General features: G+C 42.1%; 1 protein-coding gene across 1 annotated transcript in view; it reads left to right on the top strand.

Annotated features, from left to right (window-relative positions):
- Nucleotides 1-18121, top strand: part of chd6 (chromodomain helicase DNA binding protein 6) — a 147616-nt gene that overhangs the window by 9843 nt on the left and 119652 nt on the right. The window contains 1 exon segment of the mRNA XM_085777899.1: nt 14934-14983. Within this exon segment, the coding sequence (XP_085634025.1) occupies nt 14954-14983 (30 nt within the window). The 5' untranslated portion in view covers nt 14934-14953.

The following is an 18121-nucleotide window of genomic DNA, read 5'->3' as shown; positions in this document are numbered from 1 at the left end:
TGTGTGACACAAACCAATCACTGTCCCACACGTCTGTCTGGGTGGAGGAATTCAAATATGAAATATCAACATCCAAACAATAGAAACAGCATCAATATAGTAGCTACAAAGGTAAAAAGCTGTGAGGAGATGAAGTGCAGGTGTGAGATGTGAGGTGAGGTCATCAGGTGTGTCTGGTGGGGTTAGGTTAGAGGAGAGGGGGAGGGGACGGGGAGGAAACGAACATGACAACATCGCTTTGTCATTTTAAAAGGTCAGTTTTTATGGCATTTAAACTATATGAGATGGTTGGCCTTTAACACGGAGTGACCGTCCAGGTGAAGTTAACAGGTGCTGACTGGCAGCTCAGTGTCACTGCGCTGTTACATCAGGGTTTTAGTTTCTGTGAGCTGAGCTGAGTCGTAACCTAACCCAGGCTCTAGGTTCATCCAGCACCACAGATCAACACAAATAACGTTTATACTAGTTCATTAGAGAAACAATCAAGATCTTTTCCCCTGAAACATTTATCCCACTTCCCTGTGAGTTCATCTAATCTGATCTAATCTGTCTCAAAGTTGTTACATGTGAGATTACACACACACTTTTCTCTACTTGTTTTGACCTTCATGCTCATAATCACCTCCTACATTTCTTATTATTACTATGTAATATTTGAAATGATATATATATATTTTTACAATGTTAAAAAATGAGTAGGAACATAAATCACTTAATAACATATGACAGTATTATATATTATGATATTTGGTCTGGGCTTTATGTATTAGAGACATTGAATTTTCGGGACAAATCCTTTGTTCTAGATTTTTATCTGTTTTTGACAAAATGATAAAACCTCTGTATGCGTGGTTTGTTTCCATAGAGACAAACTAAATCCTGTTTAGATACAATATAATAATAAGTCTTGTGGCAGGTGAAACACACCGGTGTTACTTCACCCTTCATCATCCTGATCCTGACACCATTTTATGATTTTCACTTGTTGTAATCTTTCAAGTTCAGTTGAAAATGAAAAGTAAAGATGTTTTATAATAAACTGTCGAACACCAAATCTGATGTAAATCTAATGAGTTTACAGTTTATTGTGTGACCCCTCCCTCCCACTTACACAGGTGTCGATGAGTCCTGTCGACCCCATACAGACGGTCCTGGATCACACACTAGGTGCGTTTACATGGACACAAATATTCGGAATAAAGGGCTGATCCGAATAAAAATGTGTCATGTAAACACGTCAACTGGACGATTCTGATCGGATTCGGCTCGATCCGAAAGAAATTCTGTTCGGATCGAGAGAGGTGGTTTATGCCGATCGTTATTCCGAACGACGTCCATGTAAACACTTATTCTCATCGTTACATCCTTTCCCACTAGCGCGACACGGCTGGACACGGTTCTGCTCGGTTCTTATTTATTTAGCCTATTCATTTTTGCTTTTACACACTCCAGTGTGACGTCCGACAGGAATCAAACCCGCTAAGTTTAAAAACACCCTGGCAGCAGCCACACGGATCTACTGAGACTTGTTATTCTGTCACCTGAGTTAACGAGGTGGACGAGTGAGTTTGGAGCTGATGAGAGGAGAGAAAGAAGAGAGCGAGTAGTAGCCTACCGACCCGATATCGCCGTGTATCTCGCTTTCAGAGTAATCCCGCTTCTTTCCCCGCTCTCTGTCCGTTGTCTTCACCGTCTTCCACTGACGTCACTCCCCAAATGTCCAGAGCACACATGGCTAATTAATATGCACGTGCTGTTTTGCATTGACCATATGGTTGTGTTTGGGTGTATAGAGGGCGGGATGTGGCGTGTTCACATCTGCACTTTTCATGGGTCCGGTGAGATTTATCAATGGCAGGAACAGTAGTACACGTTGCTGAGTCTGATTAATAACGATATAGGAGTACAGCAGCAGCTCTTAAAATCTGGTGCAGGTCCATTTTGAGTAGGCTACTGAATGGGATCAATTGAGCCACTTCCGCGTTTATTGGTTTGTTTACAGTAGTACAGGAAGTACAACTGTTCTTCTGCTGTTGTTTTAGGGGAAAACACAGCTCTGCATGTCAAAATGCTGTTATTCTGAATAAAGCTCGGTGCATGTGTACGCACGTCATGATCGGATTATTTGATTTTGCGCCCATGTAAACAGTGGATTCGGATTTTCCGATCCCTTAAATTTTTAATCTGATTAAGAAATTTTGCTCATGTGAACACAGCTACTGTTATTGTATCAGATGATCCTGTGTAAACCAGATGCTTCAGGCTCCATTCACACAAACGACCAGACAAGAGCCTTAAGTTTCACAGCTGAAGTGGCCACACGCGGAGCAGCGAGCGACGGCCTCAGACTCCCAATAAACTACCACTCACACAGTTTATTGATGATGTCATAGTGGAAGATTTAGCTTTATTGGCTTCTGTAAAATAAAAGGCTATGAGGCTAGGATATGAGAAGGTGAAGCTGACGGAGCAGCAGCATTAACAGCAGCAGCAGCAGCAGCAGCAGCAGCAGCAGCAGTAAGGGGCTCGGGCTCGGCGGAGGGACAGATGTTGACAGATGTTGACAGACGTCGACAGACTCGTTTTACTGGTGGAGCCGCAGCCGAAGAGAAAAAATTAATCTAGAGAAATATTTGTTGTGACAGCTTCTTTTCAAGTCCGTGGATAATACAGAACAGATTTGTGGATGAGTATCACTTCATTTTAGGAAAATGAAATTCAGACTCTCTCTCTCTCTCTCTCTCTCTTTCTCTCACAAACACACACGCATGCACGCACGCACACACACACACACACACACAGATTGCCTGATTGACAAATTGCACAAAGTCATTTAGCGTCTCTATGGCAACAAGAGATGAAGTGAGGAGGTAGTGATGATGCTCTATTGTCCTGTTGTCACTGCTTCGCTCTCTGTGACGGTGTTCACTGTCCTCCTACGTTACCTCACACAGCCCCGCCCCCCCCCCCCCGGGCAGAGCTCCACCCCCCCCCCCCCCCACCCCACTAGGTGTGTCTGTGCTGGGGGGGGGGGTCTTAACATGTGAGGTGAATGAATGAATGAATGAATGAGTTTATTTATTTCGGTATATCAAGCTTATATAACCTAAAGGGTGCAGGTTGAAGCCAAAGCTTATATACCCCTACCCCTTTTACCTTAAAAAACTAAAATAAAATAATATAATATATATATATGCGCATTAATACAATAGGATCAGATCACAGACATTTGAAATTAATCAGTACACTTACATTTCTGATCACAACAAAATAAAGAATTGTACACAGCGCATAACCCAAAATAGTACAAAATCATTGAACTTAATTTTCCATACTGTAACAAGAAATTATGTTGTTCTTATAAAGTTTTTTAAAGCTGACTAGAGTACAGCATCATTTAATATTATTCCAGATGTTTTAACCCCTCTAACAGAAAGACAGGGATTTTTTACTGTAGTTTGAGTCTTTGGTTTCTCAGATAATAATAGTGGTCTTCTCAGGTTAGAACTGGAATCCTTCATTTTAAACAGATTCTGGATATCTGGAGGAAGAAGTTTAGTTTTTGCTTTGTACATGGTTTGTATTGTAATGTAATCAACTAAGTCCCTGAATTTCAAAATGTTCAGGCGACTAAATAGTGAGTTGGTCGGCTCACGGAAAGGTTTATTACTGATGATTCTTAGGGACTGTTCGTTATTTATCATCAGTGCACGGGACTTTTTTTTTTTTTACATGACCCCCCTGTCGGAGTCAGTAAATTTTAACATGACCCTGCATAAGCCTTATCAAAAGATACATGACCCCCCCCCCCCCCAGCCATCGACACGTTACATCGCATCACGTAGCGCGTGACACTACATTATTTCATTTTGACAACCATGTGTGCAACTGCAACACCTTCTCATCACAATGCCATTTATCAGCTGTTATTAAAACCCAACTCATCACTTACAGAATCGCGATTTTGGACCAGCTCACATTACACAACAAGCCATTACAATTAATCCACACTTAAACCGAAGCAACAATAATGTGAACTGCACTCAACAACGTATTATTGCAAGGTTTACGAGAGATATGACAGACAACTGTGTGTGTGTGTGTGTGTGTGTGTGTGTGTCTGCGCCTGCGTGTGTAAGAGAGAGAGAGAGAAGTACGTAAAACCAGCTAACTGTTAGCTACCGTAGCTCAGGCGTCGGTCTCCCGTCAGGTAACTTAAAAGCTGCCGTTTATTCCTCAAATGAAGCTCATGAAGTTGTTGAGCCTCTCTGGTACAGTTATCCATCCCTGCAGTTGAATTAGCCGCTAAACTGCTGGACGCGAAAACCGAGGGGGGTGTCTGTGTGTTTACAATTCACGAAAGCAACGTGAACGTACGTGCTGCTCAGACTATTTAGAGTTACGCAATGAGGCAGGCAGGCAGCGTAGCCTCTGTACGGTACTGAAGTTAAACTCACTCACCCATAAAACACGTGCTAAGCCGCGGGCAGAACCCTTATTGAGTTCTTGGCGAAGCGGTTAGCATCGTCGCCTGCGGTGCGGGAAACCCGGGTTCGAAACCAACTCTGGGCAGATCAGAACAATATAAAATAACGTTGTGATTCGGGGGCCGTTGCTCTCATTGTCATCAGTGCTTGCAGCTTTGAAATGTCCCGTTTTTGTTTTGTTTTTGTTTTCTGCGGGCATTGCAGTGTCCTCCAGACAAAATGTTGAATGACCCCCCCTCACTGACCTTTTTTTTTTAGTGGACCCACCCCTCAACAAAGAATATTATGACATGACCCCCCCCCATTTTCCTCCGGTGGCCCATTCCATAAATAACGAACGGTCCCTTACAGCCTTTTTTTGCAATAAAAAAGTAGAATTTGTATTTGTTCTGTAGGTGAATCACTAAACTGATGAGACGTCCTGGTTTGTTGGAGTTGGGTTGTCAGCGTGAGAGTGCGGGGGGCTGATTGGACGGTTCGGTGGTGGTTGAGGGTTGATTTTGTGTCAACTCACTTCCTGGTTGTTAGAGAAGCTGCCGACCGCCAGATGCTTTGGGCTGCAGATGTGCAAAAGCTTTCACCAGCTCAACTCCTGCCAGGAGGTGAAAGACTGTGGAGCAGCCTCTTTACTGGTGCCAGACACATTTAGTTTGTGGATCTGAGGTCTGTCTCATCTAGGCAACGCTTTGAACGTCTTTGTATTTGGCACAAACATTCACTATATCCAATAGGACGAATCTCCTTGTTGTTTACAACTACTTCCTGGTAGAAAACCAGCATGAGAACAATAGTGACGGACGAGAGTTTCACTATATTTATCTACTTTTTCATGTCACTATATCACCGTTTAGACTAATCTGATGTTTGTAAAGTCTATAAAACCAATGATTGGACAAACATTACTATTTCTGTGTGCATGTTTTTGTAATTAGTCATGGTTATCAGAGATTAGCAGGGCTAACGGTTAGCTACCTGTTTAACTTTAATAACTCAGTGACTCAATAAACGCTCCATGAAAAAATATTTTCTCCAGCGGATATCTGAGTTCCAACATGACTGAGCTAACTGGAGTAGTTTCATGTCGTGTCCCACAACAGGAGGGTTTTAACAGCTGACGTCCTGCTGTTAGCTTAGCTACCGTTAGCTTAGCTACCGTTAGCTTAGCTACCGTTAGCTGTCCCTGTCAGCTGAGCCACTGATGCTTTCTAGACACTGTGATTCCCCCAAACTGAATAAATACAACACATAGCAACACGAAACACACACACAGAAATAGTAATGTTTCTTCAATCATTTCAGATTTGTCTAAACGGTGATAGGACCTGAAAAATATGATATATAGCTAAACTCTCGTTCGTTACTATTGATCTCATTCACATTACAGCTGGTTTTCTACCAGGAAGTAGAATGTAAACAACAAGGAGGTTCGGTCTATAGGTGAACTGATTTGATATTGGAGATGAAAGTTACGGGCCTAGTGACCTGGCACAACACAGTTTTGTCCCTGTGAACGCCTGAACGCCTCATCTCCGTAACGCCGTGAGGAAATGTCTTTACATGTGGTGATAACATTCAGTTGGACTCAAGCACAAAATGCTTTTGAATGAATGTGGTGGTTCGAAGGACGCTTTAACGCTTTATTTATGAGCGACTTTCTCTAGATTTGGTCAGAACGCTCACCTGGGCTGAAGGACAGTCTGTTTGGAATTAGAAAGTTTAAGGTCAAAGGTCAAAGGTCAAAGCCATGGTGACTTCAGAAAACAGATGGAACCAAAACTAGTCTGAGTAGAGGAGGAAACAGCTGAGCTGGAGACTATAGTTGTATTTACAAGGATTTATTTATTTTTATAGTAAAGTTGAATTTTAGATTGAAGATTGAAGAAAAAGTTCTCTGAAGATGTTCAGGATTAAAAAAAAAAGAAGAGGGAAACCTCTTGATGCCCTGTGTGTGTGTGTGTGTGTCTGTGACCACAGCTTTGGTCCTTGCGACAGGTGCGCAGGAGAGAATGAATTAGCACATTAATCACAGACAGTCTGTCGTCTTCACTAGTAATTAAATCACTTTATTGACAGAATATAGTGTTTGGTGTCAGGATTGTGTGTCAGACTTTTAAAGACGGTTGTCAGGAGTCTGGACCAACTCGTGTCCAGATGCTGCGGTTTTCCTGAATGATTTGATTTGATTTGATTTATTTATTTAGCACAATTTTAAAACAGTGCAAGGAGGGAACGAAGCCTAGGAGGCTTGTACAAAGTTCCACTCCCATCATCATAGAATTACATGAACTCAAGATAAACTATGAGAAATACAGGAAAATAAAATTAGAAATGAAACAATAAAATGTTCAGTGCAACATAGAAAAACTATGAAACACAAACAAACAAAAGAAAAGAAGAAGGATGCATAATTAACATTAACAGAAAAATAACACTGAAGGTTATAACATAAGGTGTTTTTTCAGTAACTTTCTAAAGGATGTGTAAGATGTTGCTGACCTCAGAACCACCTGTAAACCATCCAGAGGTTTGGACCTCTAGATGTGATATTAGATTGATGCCCAGATGTTGGACAGAAGGGTAAATGTAGATTGCCTCTATGCCTGGTTGAATATGAATGGAGGTCAGATGAAAAAGTAAAACAATGTTGAAAAGTGTCAGGAAGATTTTGTTTAGTGTTGATAAACTTCTGCACAAACAAGAATGAATGGAAGACATTAAGTTTATGAATGGGCAATATTGAATATTTCATAAAAAGGGGTTCAGATGGTTCTAGTCTACTGGAGCGAGAGAGAGATTGTTCTTAGAAATCTTTCCTGAATGGATGTGGTTGGAGGCAGAGTCCTGCACGGGTCCAATTTTGGAAACCCGCGCCCGCCCGACCCGTTGGTTAACTTGGAGGCTGACTGAGTCCACCGCTGCTGCTGCTGCTGCTGCTGCTGCTGCTGCTGCTGCTGCTGCTGCTGCTGCTGCTGCTGCTGCTGCTGCTGCTGCTGCTGTACCACAGATGCGGTTTTATCACCCAGGTGTTAAGCAGCGAGGCAGAGAGACACTGCTGAATGTGTTGTACAGAGTGTACAAAGCAGGAAGAGCAGCTGCTCTTAGTGTGGATGTCACCTGTTAATAAACCTGCTGTAGCTGCTGAACAGGGCAGGTGCAAGAAGAGCTGAGAGAGTCACAGGCCAGCAAGGCAACGGTTTGTCTCAAAGGGCTTTACATCCCATCATAACAACATCCTCCTCCCTTAGACCCTCACATGGACTGAGGAAAAACTCCATGGACAACCCTAAACAAGGAAAAAAAAATAGGAGCAACCTCAGGGGGAGCAACAGGAGGGATCCTTCACTCAGGACGGACAGATGTGCAATAGATGCTGTACAGGTAGACAGACAGATAGACAGACAGGTAGACAGATAGATAGATAGATAGATAGATAGATAGATAGATAGATAGATAGATAGAATGTAAATATAATAAAAATAATAATAATAATAATAATAAAAAATCATGTTAAATAAAGTACAAATTAAAAATACAAATAGTAAAACAATTCAAACACAAAATGACAAGAGACCTTATGGAGCTTTAACATAAACTTATACCACCTTACAGAGACACTTGTAGTTGGTTTTTCCATTAATTTATCATCTTGATTAGTTAACCTATCTAAAACTGATCTGCTGCCAGACAAGCAGCAAACACATCCTCTAATCCTTTGGATTAAAATTGAATCTGTTAACCTAAGCAAACACCCCCGCCCCCCCGGCCCCTCCCCACTTGTTCCTCTGTAGTAAATGAAATGTTGAGTTTGCATTATTAGCCTATAAAACCACCACGCACCCATCTGCTGCCTGCTAACGGCCGTGTCCTGCCTCAGCAGCGCTTTGTGGCGGCGGTGTTGTTGGTCAGCGTGGGGTTGGGGCTGCAGAGCTGCATGGTTCAAACAGCTGGAGACTGAACATCTGTCTGAGCTGATGCTGCAAAGTGAAGCTCAGGCTGTAACTGCCAGACTAAAGACAGAAGCTGAGTCCCACAGACCACATTTGTTTATCACTGACCTTTGTCTACGAGGTTACTATACAGACTCATGTGTGTTCTTTTTATTACTGTCTAGGATATAGATCTATTAGGATCAAACAGTAGTGACAAGTGTTGTTATATCCACAACTTGTCGATTTTCATGAATATATTGTATTTTCGATAATGTGATTTACATGATAATGTTCTTCATTTTTCTGTATGATATTTTTTGACAGTGTTTGACTGCTTCTATACAGTATTCAGCCTATAATATGTTTTGTGTATGTACGTGATTGGAGATTGGAATCAGCTGGCTTTGTGTTAAATAGTGGACACACCCACTGACCTGGTAACGCTGAGGACGGCTGATTGCCGAAACGCGTCCGTTTCTCGCTGCCGAGCAGTTTTTATGAATTAAAAAAGTATTTAACTTAAAGTGAGTGCCGCCTGTCACAACCTTTTTTTGCTTTGAATTTTTTGGACTGGCACCCGTTCTACCTTTCATACGTGGAGTTGAGCACGCCAAGTCTGCTGAGAAGCCGAGTCCCCCCAAAACCTTTGTGTAGTTCTGATGCTGCTGATCGAGTCTCTATCGTGTCTCTTTGTCCAGTGTCCAGATGTAAGCTGCATGTAGGTCACGTGTCGTGGGAGTGGGACTCGTGCCCCTCATCCTGCTGGTCCAGATACAAACTGAGAGGAACGTGTGACTCACGCTGAAAACATCACATCTGTGTCACACGGCAGTGAAAAACACAATCGGGATTATTTCAGATGGGACTATGGGTTTATTGGCCTTCAACCAAAATTTGTGCACATGACAATTTATATCTAGAAATGATGAAAATATGAATTGAAGATAAGGGCAGCCCTAACTATGGCAGTGAAAACATGTGTTACACAGTACAATCCCTCTCCTTCATCAAAAGAATCATTTTAGAAAATGGTAGTAATTTAGTCGCTGGTCAACTTTCAGTATTGTCACTGACCGGCTCTATTGATTATAATTTGTTATTATTATAATTTATTAAATGTTATTTTTCTGCTTTTTATACCTTTATGATGGTGACAGTATGAGAGAGACTGGAGGGGGGGAAGGGTTTTAATTTTGGATTAGGCTGGATTCGGACCTGTGCCGCTGTGCCGACAGGGTCATGCTTCAAGGTGACCCAACAAAAGACCCTGATTTCAAATCATCTTGAAAACAACATCAATTTATCTTTGTGTTTTAAAGGCAGAAAGCTGCAAAAATGGATTTTAAAATACAGTGATAACCTATTGAAAAGCTGATCAATGAACACACAAATCAATGGTGTTTCTAAATTGCCTGTAGAGGTGAATGTGAGTGTATTTGTCTGTTATAGATTGGGGACCAGTCCAGGTGAACCCCACACTCACCCAGCTCCCTCGCAACTAGGGATGTCACGATTACTTGATTTCACTATTAATCGTGGTATTAAACGCCACAATTATTTAATCGTAAAGGTTCCTAAATACCGTCACTTCCCAAAATAGATGATGTCGGAACCATATCGGCAGATGTGCTCCAAAATGAAGGTAAATGCACAGATACTGGTCCATTTACCTAACGTAACATTGAATTGGTAGAAATGTAAATGTTAGTGTGTCATTTGTATTTAAAAAAACACACAAAATAAAACAAAAAACGATTAAAATAAACATAACATTTGGTATAGATGACAATTTATGACCTGAATATTTCAAACACTTCCCCTGGGGGATTAATAATTGGTCATATATTAATAGATACTTGAAATATTTTGTGTAAACAATGAGTAATGTAATTATATTTTGACTATCTTTGATTTTACACATTTATAGTGTTGTGAAATGAGTTGATGCATAATGATCGTGATAATCGTAATACCGTGATTATTTCTTTGACAATAATCATACCAAGAAAATATATGATCGTGACATCACTACTCGCAACCCTGCACGGCTGCACGATATGCAGAAAACAACACACCGTATGGGCAGATGTTGTGAGTTTAGTGTTGAATTGTAATTTTTGCTTCAGTTTGACGTGATGTTTGTGGGGTCTTGTACCTACCTAACAAACAAGTCCCTCTATGTTTTGAAAATCAGATTTATTTGTGTGCAGCCCTTGCTGAGCTACAGTATATAGCCATTGGATGGATGTCGATCAGTTTGAACTGAGGTTTTCACTCAGAGCTTCATCGTGTTCTGACTAAAGTGTGAAATGTGTGGTATTTGCCTCCCAGGTGGAGGTGTGAGTTACCGTCCCACCGTCCGACCTGTTTCAGAGCCTCCTGTCCTCCGTCTGTTCAGCTGGTCGACCTGACAGGGTCAAACTCTGACACTCTTTGTAGTTTCCTTCCACATGAAACGTTTATTAATGGAGTGGCTCTGACTCACAGCTGACAGTGAAGTCACGCAGCTGAAACATCAGTGTGGAGTGTGAATGGTACAGGACAGGTAGATAAACTCCTCACAGCCCTGAGGGAGGAACCAGGGGAACATTCACTCTCCTTCATTTGCTCCTGAGTGATTAAGTCTGGTTGGTTTCTGTTCATAGACTCCAGGTGTAAAGTCAGAGTTCACCTGAACAAAGCTCAGCTGCACATCAGGTCATTTACTGTTGTCATGTTTAAAGCATGTGGGTGTGTGTGTGTGTGTGTGTCCTGCCCACCCAGCTCAGAGATGTACAAGTGCTTCAGACCAGTGGAGACAGATGTGTGTGTTAGATTTGATTTGATTAGATTTTTATTTGTCTGAAACAAGCACATCAAAAGACAAACAATCTATGTAACAAGAAACAAAACAATAATGATACTGTGCAAGTTTGAGAAGGGGCTGAAGGAAGCAAAGCTGATCAAGTTCAGCCCCCCCGCCACATTGTGATTCATGTCATACAGTACATCTGTAGTTCCATACAATTCAGAAGATTAAAAACATATTGCTTTAATATGAAATAAGACCATGATTATAAATAAAAAGAGTAAAATTATCTGTCAAGTTCTTTATAGCTGAACAAGAGTGTATGTTTGTACTTACTTTTAAATTGTTTTAAGTTATTGCACATTTTTATATCCTCATCTAGTCTATTCCACATTTTAACACCACAAAAATAGATGCTAAAACTTTTCAGGGTAGAATGGATGGTAGATTGTTTAAAGTTACAGTTCCCTCTTAAATCATATATGCTTTCTCTGACCATAAACATGTTTTGGATGTTTATTGGTAGCAACCTATTCCAGGCTTTAAACTAAATCTGACCAGTTTTGAATTTGACCAGGTCCTCAAATCTTAAAATACCCGATTTTAAAAACAAGGGATTTGTATGATCAAGGTACCCAGCATGATGAACCATCCTTAGGACTCTTTTTTGTAAACTGCAAATCTTTTGTAAAGTGCTTTTATATCTCCAACTGCTGATCGGCGGGCGCTAACCCTGGGCGGAGGGATACATACGTGAGTTGGTTAGGTCCAAATAAAAACTGTGTTTTTCCTGCACTTTGAAGGGCTGGAAAAAATTATATTATAGCGAACAATGGAACTGTGTATTTTTTTTCAGGTAAAACCTCTTTTAGGCCGTGAAAATAGGCCGTTTCTTTGGGTCTGTTCACAACACTGTATGTTGTAAATCTCTGGGCAGGGCTATTATGGGCTGGCGTTGCTAACAGGAGGAGTGCAGAGAGTCTTCTACTGCAATTAAAGTACTTAGGGGCTATTTGTAGATCATACAACTCCACTTTAAAAAAAAATGCTACTATACCTTTAAAATAAGGTTGTTTAAGGATGAGGATGTTGTGGAGCGTCGGTCTCCTCCTCCCTGTGTGAAGTAGGGCTGCACGATTATGGCCAAAATGATAATCACGATTATTTTTGTCGATATTGAAATCACGATTATTAATCACGATTATACATTATGTTAGATAAAACATGTTTTTATTGCACTTTCTATTTGAAACAAACAATAGGCTATGTGAACAAGGCTTTCAGTTCAAAATAAAACGTAAAATAAAAATAAATAATAGCCTAAAATAAAATTTACCCAAGACAAAGGGCTAGCGAAAAATAAATGCCATTGCAGAGTGCAGAGGTGTCATTCTGTACAGTAGCATACAGATACTTGTGTAAAAAACAAAAAATAAAAAATAAATCTGGTAGAAGTAGCTGCTGATTCAACTCCTTTACTCAAATAAAAGTAAGAAAGTACAGGCTCTGAAATGTAATTTCAAAGTAGGCTATAGGTAAAAATTAATTTGTGCCATCAATGATACACAGAGATGTGTGGGCAAGAGTCTGTCTAGCTTGGACCAAAGCAGCACGGGTGGTTCAGCAGCAATTTGGAACGAATTAAAAACATTTAATGAACAGACCAAGTGTTTTCACACAGGCAGCGTCCAGCAGGTCGGCCTAGCTCAACTGTGCTGCCACCAAAACGGCCATAGATCGCCGTTACCGGCCGTTATGATCACGGTCGGAACGTTTTATTTACACGACGTATGTAATTAACACCAAAACGGCCGCGTGGGGTGACGGGGTCTCGGTCCAGCTTCGACACCACCCCGCAGCCCGACCTCGATCCGATCCAGAGCGAGACGGCCATAGTGCTACAGCCTTTGGAGGTGCTGACTGACCAGACACAGACACACGTCATGTCTACTGTCACCGTCTGCTGCCGACATCGTCTCACTCTCACTGCAGAGTGAGATCCATACAGTCTGAGTGAGACGTAACACCGGGCGCAGAAGGTGACAGCTACAGCAGCATCTGAAGCTGCCGACTGACCGGCCGGGACACACTCTCTGGACTGTAAACAACATGTAAAGGGAGGATGCGCTCGCTTGTTAGTTAGGCAGCTTCATGGAGCCCTGACCTCTCCTTCGCCCCCTGGTGGTTGGCGGACTATTAGTTGAGAAAGCGCTTGATTTGATGCAGCACAGCCCGTTTTTTTACATGTTAATAATCGTGACGATCATCTTAATTTAATCGTGGCAGCCAAAATCGTGATCGTGATTAAAATTCGATTAATTGTGCAGCCCTAGTGTGAAGCTGCTGCTGCTGCTGCTGAGTTTGTGGCTGTGTGTGTGTGAGTGTGGAGCTGTGTGAAAACTTTCTGTTCAGCTGATTCTGAGATGATTCTGTCTCGTCATCTCTGTGAAGCCGAGCGGCAGCAGCTCTGGGGTTTGTGGCGTTTGCAGAATGTCTCTTTTCTTTCACACATTTCTGGCTCTTATCACTTCCTGTTCTATGTTTGTGTTGGTAGCAGTTCACTCTTGATCTTTCCTGGGGGAAAATGCTGTCATGTGATCACCAAGGAGTTATGTGGTTTAGACACACACACACACACATACACACACACACACACACACACACACACACACACACACACACACACACACACACACACACACACACACACACACACACACACACACACGCACACAGCGAGCTGTGCTTTAGAGTTTCAATGAGCAAATGACTGATTATTTTCATAATTACTTCATCTGCCAATTATTTTCTCATTTAATCGTTTGAACTTTATAGCAGCAAAACACAACCAAATGATTTTTGTTTTTTAAGCTTTTTTAAACTCCAAGATATTAAAGGGATATTTCAAAGACAAAGAAATGATGTGTTACAAAGTAAAAGTCCTTTACTGCGGTTTCACATGTGAATGGAGACATTGGGAAACATTGGGAAAATCTGAGGTTATGTTTTATTTTGAAAACTGTCGATTGGGTCTGGACATAGCCACTGTGGATGTGCTAATGCTAACGCTGTCTCTGTACTGATCTGTGTTCAGGTGTATTTAGCCCTGCCCTCATCCCCAGAGGTTGCCAGGATTGGTTCTTTGGCTTAGTGACTTTTGAAACCTTGAAACTGTGAATGACCGCAGTTCACTCTGTCGTGGTGCTGGATTATTTCAGTCATTATAGAAAAACAAAACATGATCACTAATGGAAGTGCAAGTCTCGACCTTCGTCAGAGTCTGTAAAAGTGACAAAACATTAGCGTACCATCTAAAAAAAAAAACAGAAAAAGAAAAGAAATCACCAACTAATCAATGAATCTTCTAGTTGTTGCTGTAGAAATGACTCGTGTTGACAATGTGGTATTTGTCATTTTAGCCCCAATTCATGAATTTGTTGCTGTACTGATCAGATTTCCTCCTGTAAAGATGCTGTCACTAAAAAAAGTCACATCTATCAAACAGCCACTCAGAGGTCAAAGGTCATTTAAAGTCAGATTCCTGCCATCAGGGTGAGGCCAAGTCAGGTTTTATTCTGCTCTTGTGTGTGTTTGTCCTCACTATAGTATGAAGTCGGTCCACTGTATCGATGCTGCCTTCACCTCAGTCCTGTGTCTCTGAGCGCTTCGGTAATAACGCTTCACTTTATTTCCTTGACGTAATGTGAGTGATGTCTCTTCTGTTCACAGATGCAGTGAAGGGATAGAAAATGAAAATACACAAAAAGGACAAGCAGCAGGTTTGTATTTTCTCCCTCTCTCTCTCAGACATACACACACACACACACACACACACACACACACACACACACACACACACAAACACACACGGAAAAAAATAGGTCATTTATAAAAAACCTTGACACAAGAAGCAGCTTCGATTCTAAATAGACGTGATTGTGTTTTTATTTTTCTGGACTTTTCTGAAGCTGCAGCCTCGTCCTGAGGTCAGTGTGTCCCACGTTCCTGAACGCAGCCTCGCTGAGGGCTGAACAGAGTCTCACCTCACAACCAAAACCCAAATTAAACCCCAGGCTTTAGTATATCCAGCGCCGAACAGCTGGAGGATGGGGGGGGCTGGTTGTACAGAGGAGGGGAGGATGAGTAAATCTGTACATCTCTGACTCAGTGAAGTCCTGTAACACACTCGTCCTGTCCTGCTGAGACTGTGACAACGTCTCTAACATGAAGGGAAATATCAGAGGACAAAGACGCAGGAAAGAAAACGAACATTGTGATGATTTACATGCAGGTGAAGGACCCAGCTGAGTCTGTTCTGCTCTTCAGTAGGTGATAAACCTCACACTGGCTGTGTTTGTTGTGTCAGATGTGTTTGAATCAACATCTGCATTATAAAATGTTCTGGTCTTAGTTTCCTGTTTGGAGCAGTCTCTGAGGAAAGAGTGATGTGGATGCAGATCCTGTTAAAAGAGCTATCTGGACGTTATGCTATCGCTACGTGGCAGGGCTGCAACTAACCACTGTTTTAATAGTCCATTAGTCACCAACTGTTGAAACGACTAGTCGACTAATCAGATCATTATTACATTTTTCTTAAACTTAGCATGAGGTTGCTTTAATTATGTGTCGAATGATGATAAACACAAGAAAGATGGGTACTTCAATGAAAAATGCATCTTTTATTCAACTTTGCTGCTGATTGGCTGGTTCATACACTGTGTTTCTGCTCCATCAAGTGGGCGAAATGGGTTCTGGATGGCAGTATGAACTGGTTTATCATCTGTTGAAACCCCGGCACCATCGACCATGGAGAGCGGCCTCATATCATTATATATATATATAGTGTATATATATATATGACATATGAGTGTCAGTTAACAAACTAGACACAAAAACAAGGCAAGTTTACTGTAGTTGAAGTTAAGTTTATGAATGAGCTGTTTTTAACTCATGACAGTGCTGCATAGCAACCTCAGCATTAGCAGCTGTTTATTTGCCAGTCTTGACAGAAGCTTCAGCAAAGACAGGAGTTGATAACGTGTCCTATGAGCAGCTGGTGTTCAGGAAGCTGCAGTGACTCAAGCAGAGCTAGCTTATAGCATGCTAACCTCTAGGGAAAGAAATGTGGTGCAACAAGAAGCAAAACAAGAGGCTCAGTTAAGGACTTAAGAGTAGAGTCAGAGAGTGGACATCATGCATTATAACGTTAACCATGTCATTATAGCAAATTGTACAAATAGCTCTTTCAAACTGCAGGATATCTAGATGTTCATTTTGGTTTTGGCATATTGTTTTGGTCTTGTGTTTCTGCTGAACCTGGCAGTGCACCTGCCTGTGACGATACACAGCAGCTCTATTCATTGTTAAAGAAGGACACACAGTCCTGGACGCCACGGTCTCCATCTGTGCTGCTCCAGGACGTTGTTCCCTCCCCAGCGTCTCAGAGCAGACACCTCGACGCTCCTGGTGCTGTGGAGTTAGAATGATGGACGCCTTCCTTCCTTGCTTCCTTCCTCCTTTCCTTCCTTCCTTCCTTCCTTCCTTCCTCCTTTCCTTTCCTTCCTTGCTTCCTTGCAGTTTGGGCAACAGTATTGATGAGTAAAGCTGAGCAGAGTGATGAGTCAGAAACTTTGAGTGTGAGGTGACGCAGCAGAGACTCAGCTGAGCACGAGGCCTTGTAGCTGCAGTGACGCACGACCGTTCACTTGTTTTCATCTACAGCTTCATTATCACAAGGCTTCATTAGATCATGTAGGAGGGACGGAAAAATCCTACTTTCATCTGTAAATCAACACAGACACCAACCGTTCCTTATCAGCACCAGGAAGCAGCTCAGCTCAGCCTACCCGGGGTTACAGCCGATCCAGCTCAACCTGTCCACAACAACAATGGCAGTCTGGATGGGCGACCCGCATTACGATGGTCCGCTATTCTGAAAATTTACAAAGGTCCGTCATTCTGAATTTCTGCCATTCTGAAGGTGTCAATCACGGTGTTTTATTTTGAAGGGTTAGGGCCGGATTCTCTCGTGTTTCTTTGTTTGACTTCCTGCCCGTCTCGACGTGATCGCCCGCGGAAAATAGACCAGATGAAATGATCGCTACAGGACGACACAGTCGGTTAAAGCAGAAGTAAGCGATATTTTTGTGTTAATCTAAGTCTTAAATAGTTGTGTCTTCCGACAGCAATCACTTCTATAGAGTGTTTGGTCTGAAACACGGGTCTGTCAGTCACTCTGCTCTGCTCTGAGCCCAGGAGAAAACTTTTCTCGTATCCTACAAGTTTTATCCAATGAGGAGAGAGAACGGCATAAAGGGGCAGTCCTCTCTGTGTGTGCAGCCAAGGGATGCGCCTGAATGTGGTGACGTAGGGACGAGGACTGTTATGGTGCGTTCAAGGCAACTCGTAACTGGTGTTTTTCCGACCTGTGAAGTGGTACCAGTTCGATCTGGTACGAGTTCACGGGTCAGAAGTTACGAGTGGCCGTTATAGTGACTTTCACAGGTAAAACAGGTCGGAGAAACACGAGTGTGTTGCCTGGAACGCTACAAAGTCGTAAGTCGTGACTTGAAGCTGTAATTTACAGTTTCAAAAGCCTGCCTGGAACGCAGCATTAGCCAAAACCACCGGATCGCTTACTTCTGCTTTAACATGGGCGGGTGTGTCCCCAGCCGGCTAATAATGTACAGTAGGCTAATATACAAGATACCAATGTGCACCCCGTCCAGGGTTCAATCCCCGGTCGCCTGTGAGGGAGGCAACTGCTTTACCCAGTGTACTACAGTAATTCTCATGATTTACGACAGTACTTTAACCAACTTTTCGAAGCACACCGACGCGTCAGAGAAGCGAGGTGAGCCAACACCTTACTTCTCCAGAAGAAAAAAAAAAGGAGTAGGCTACTGTCTCTGATAAGA

Source organism: Trachurus japonicus, chromosome 5, assembly GCF_045865225.1.
Source record: "Trachurus japonicus isolate A0001 chromosome 5, Traja_1.0".
Lineage (NCBI taxonomy): Eukaryota > Metazoa > Chordata > Actinopteri > Carangiformes > Carangidae > Trachurus > Trachurus japonicus.
Note: the sequence above shows the minus strand (reverse complement) of the source record. Positions and strands in the feature narration are given on the sequence as shown.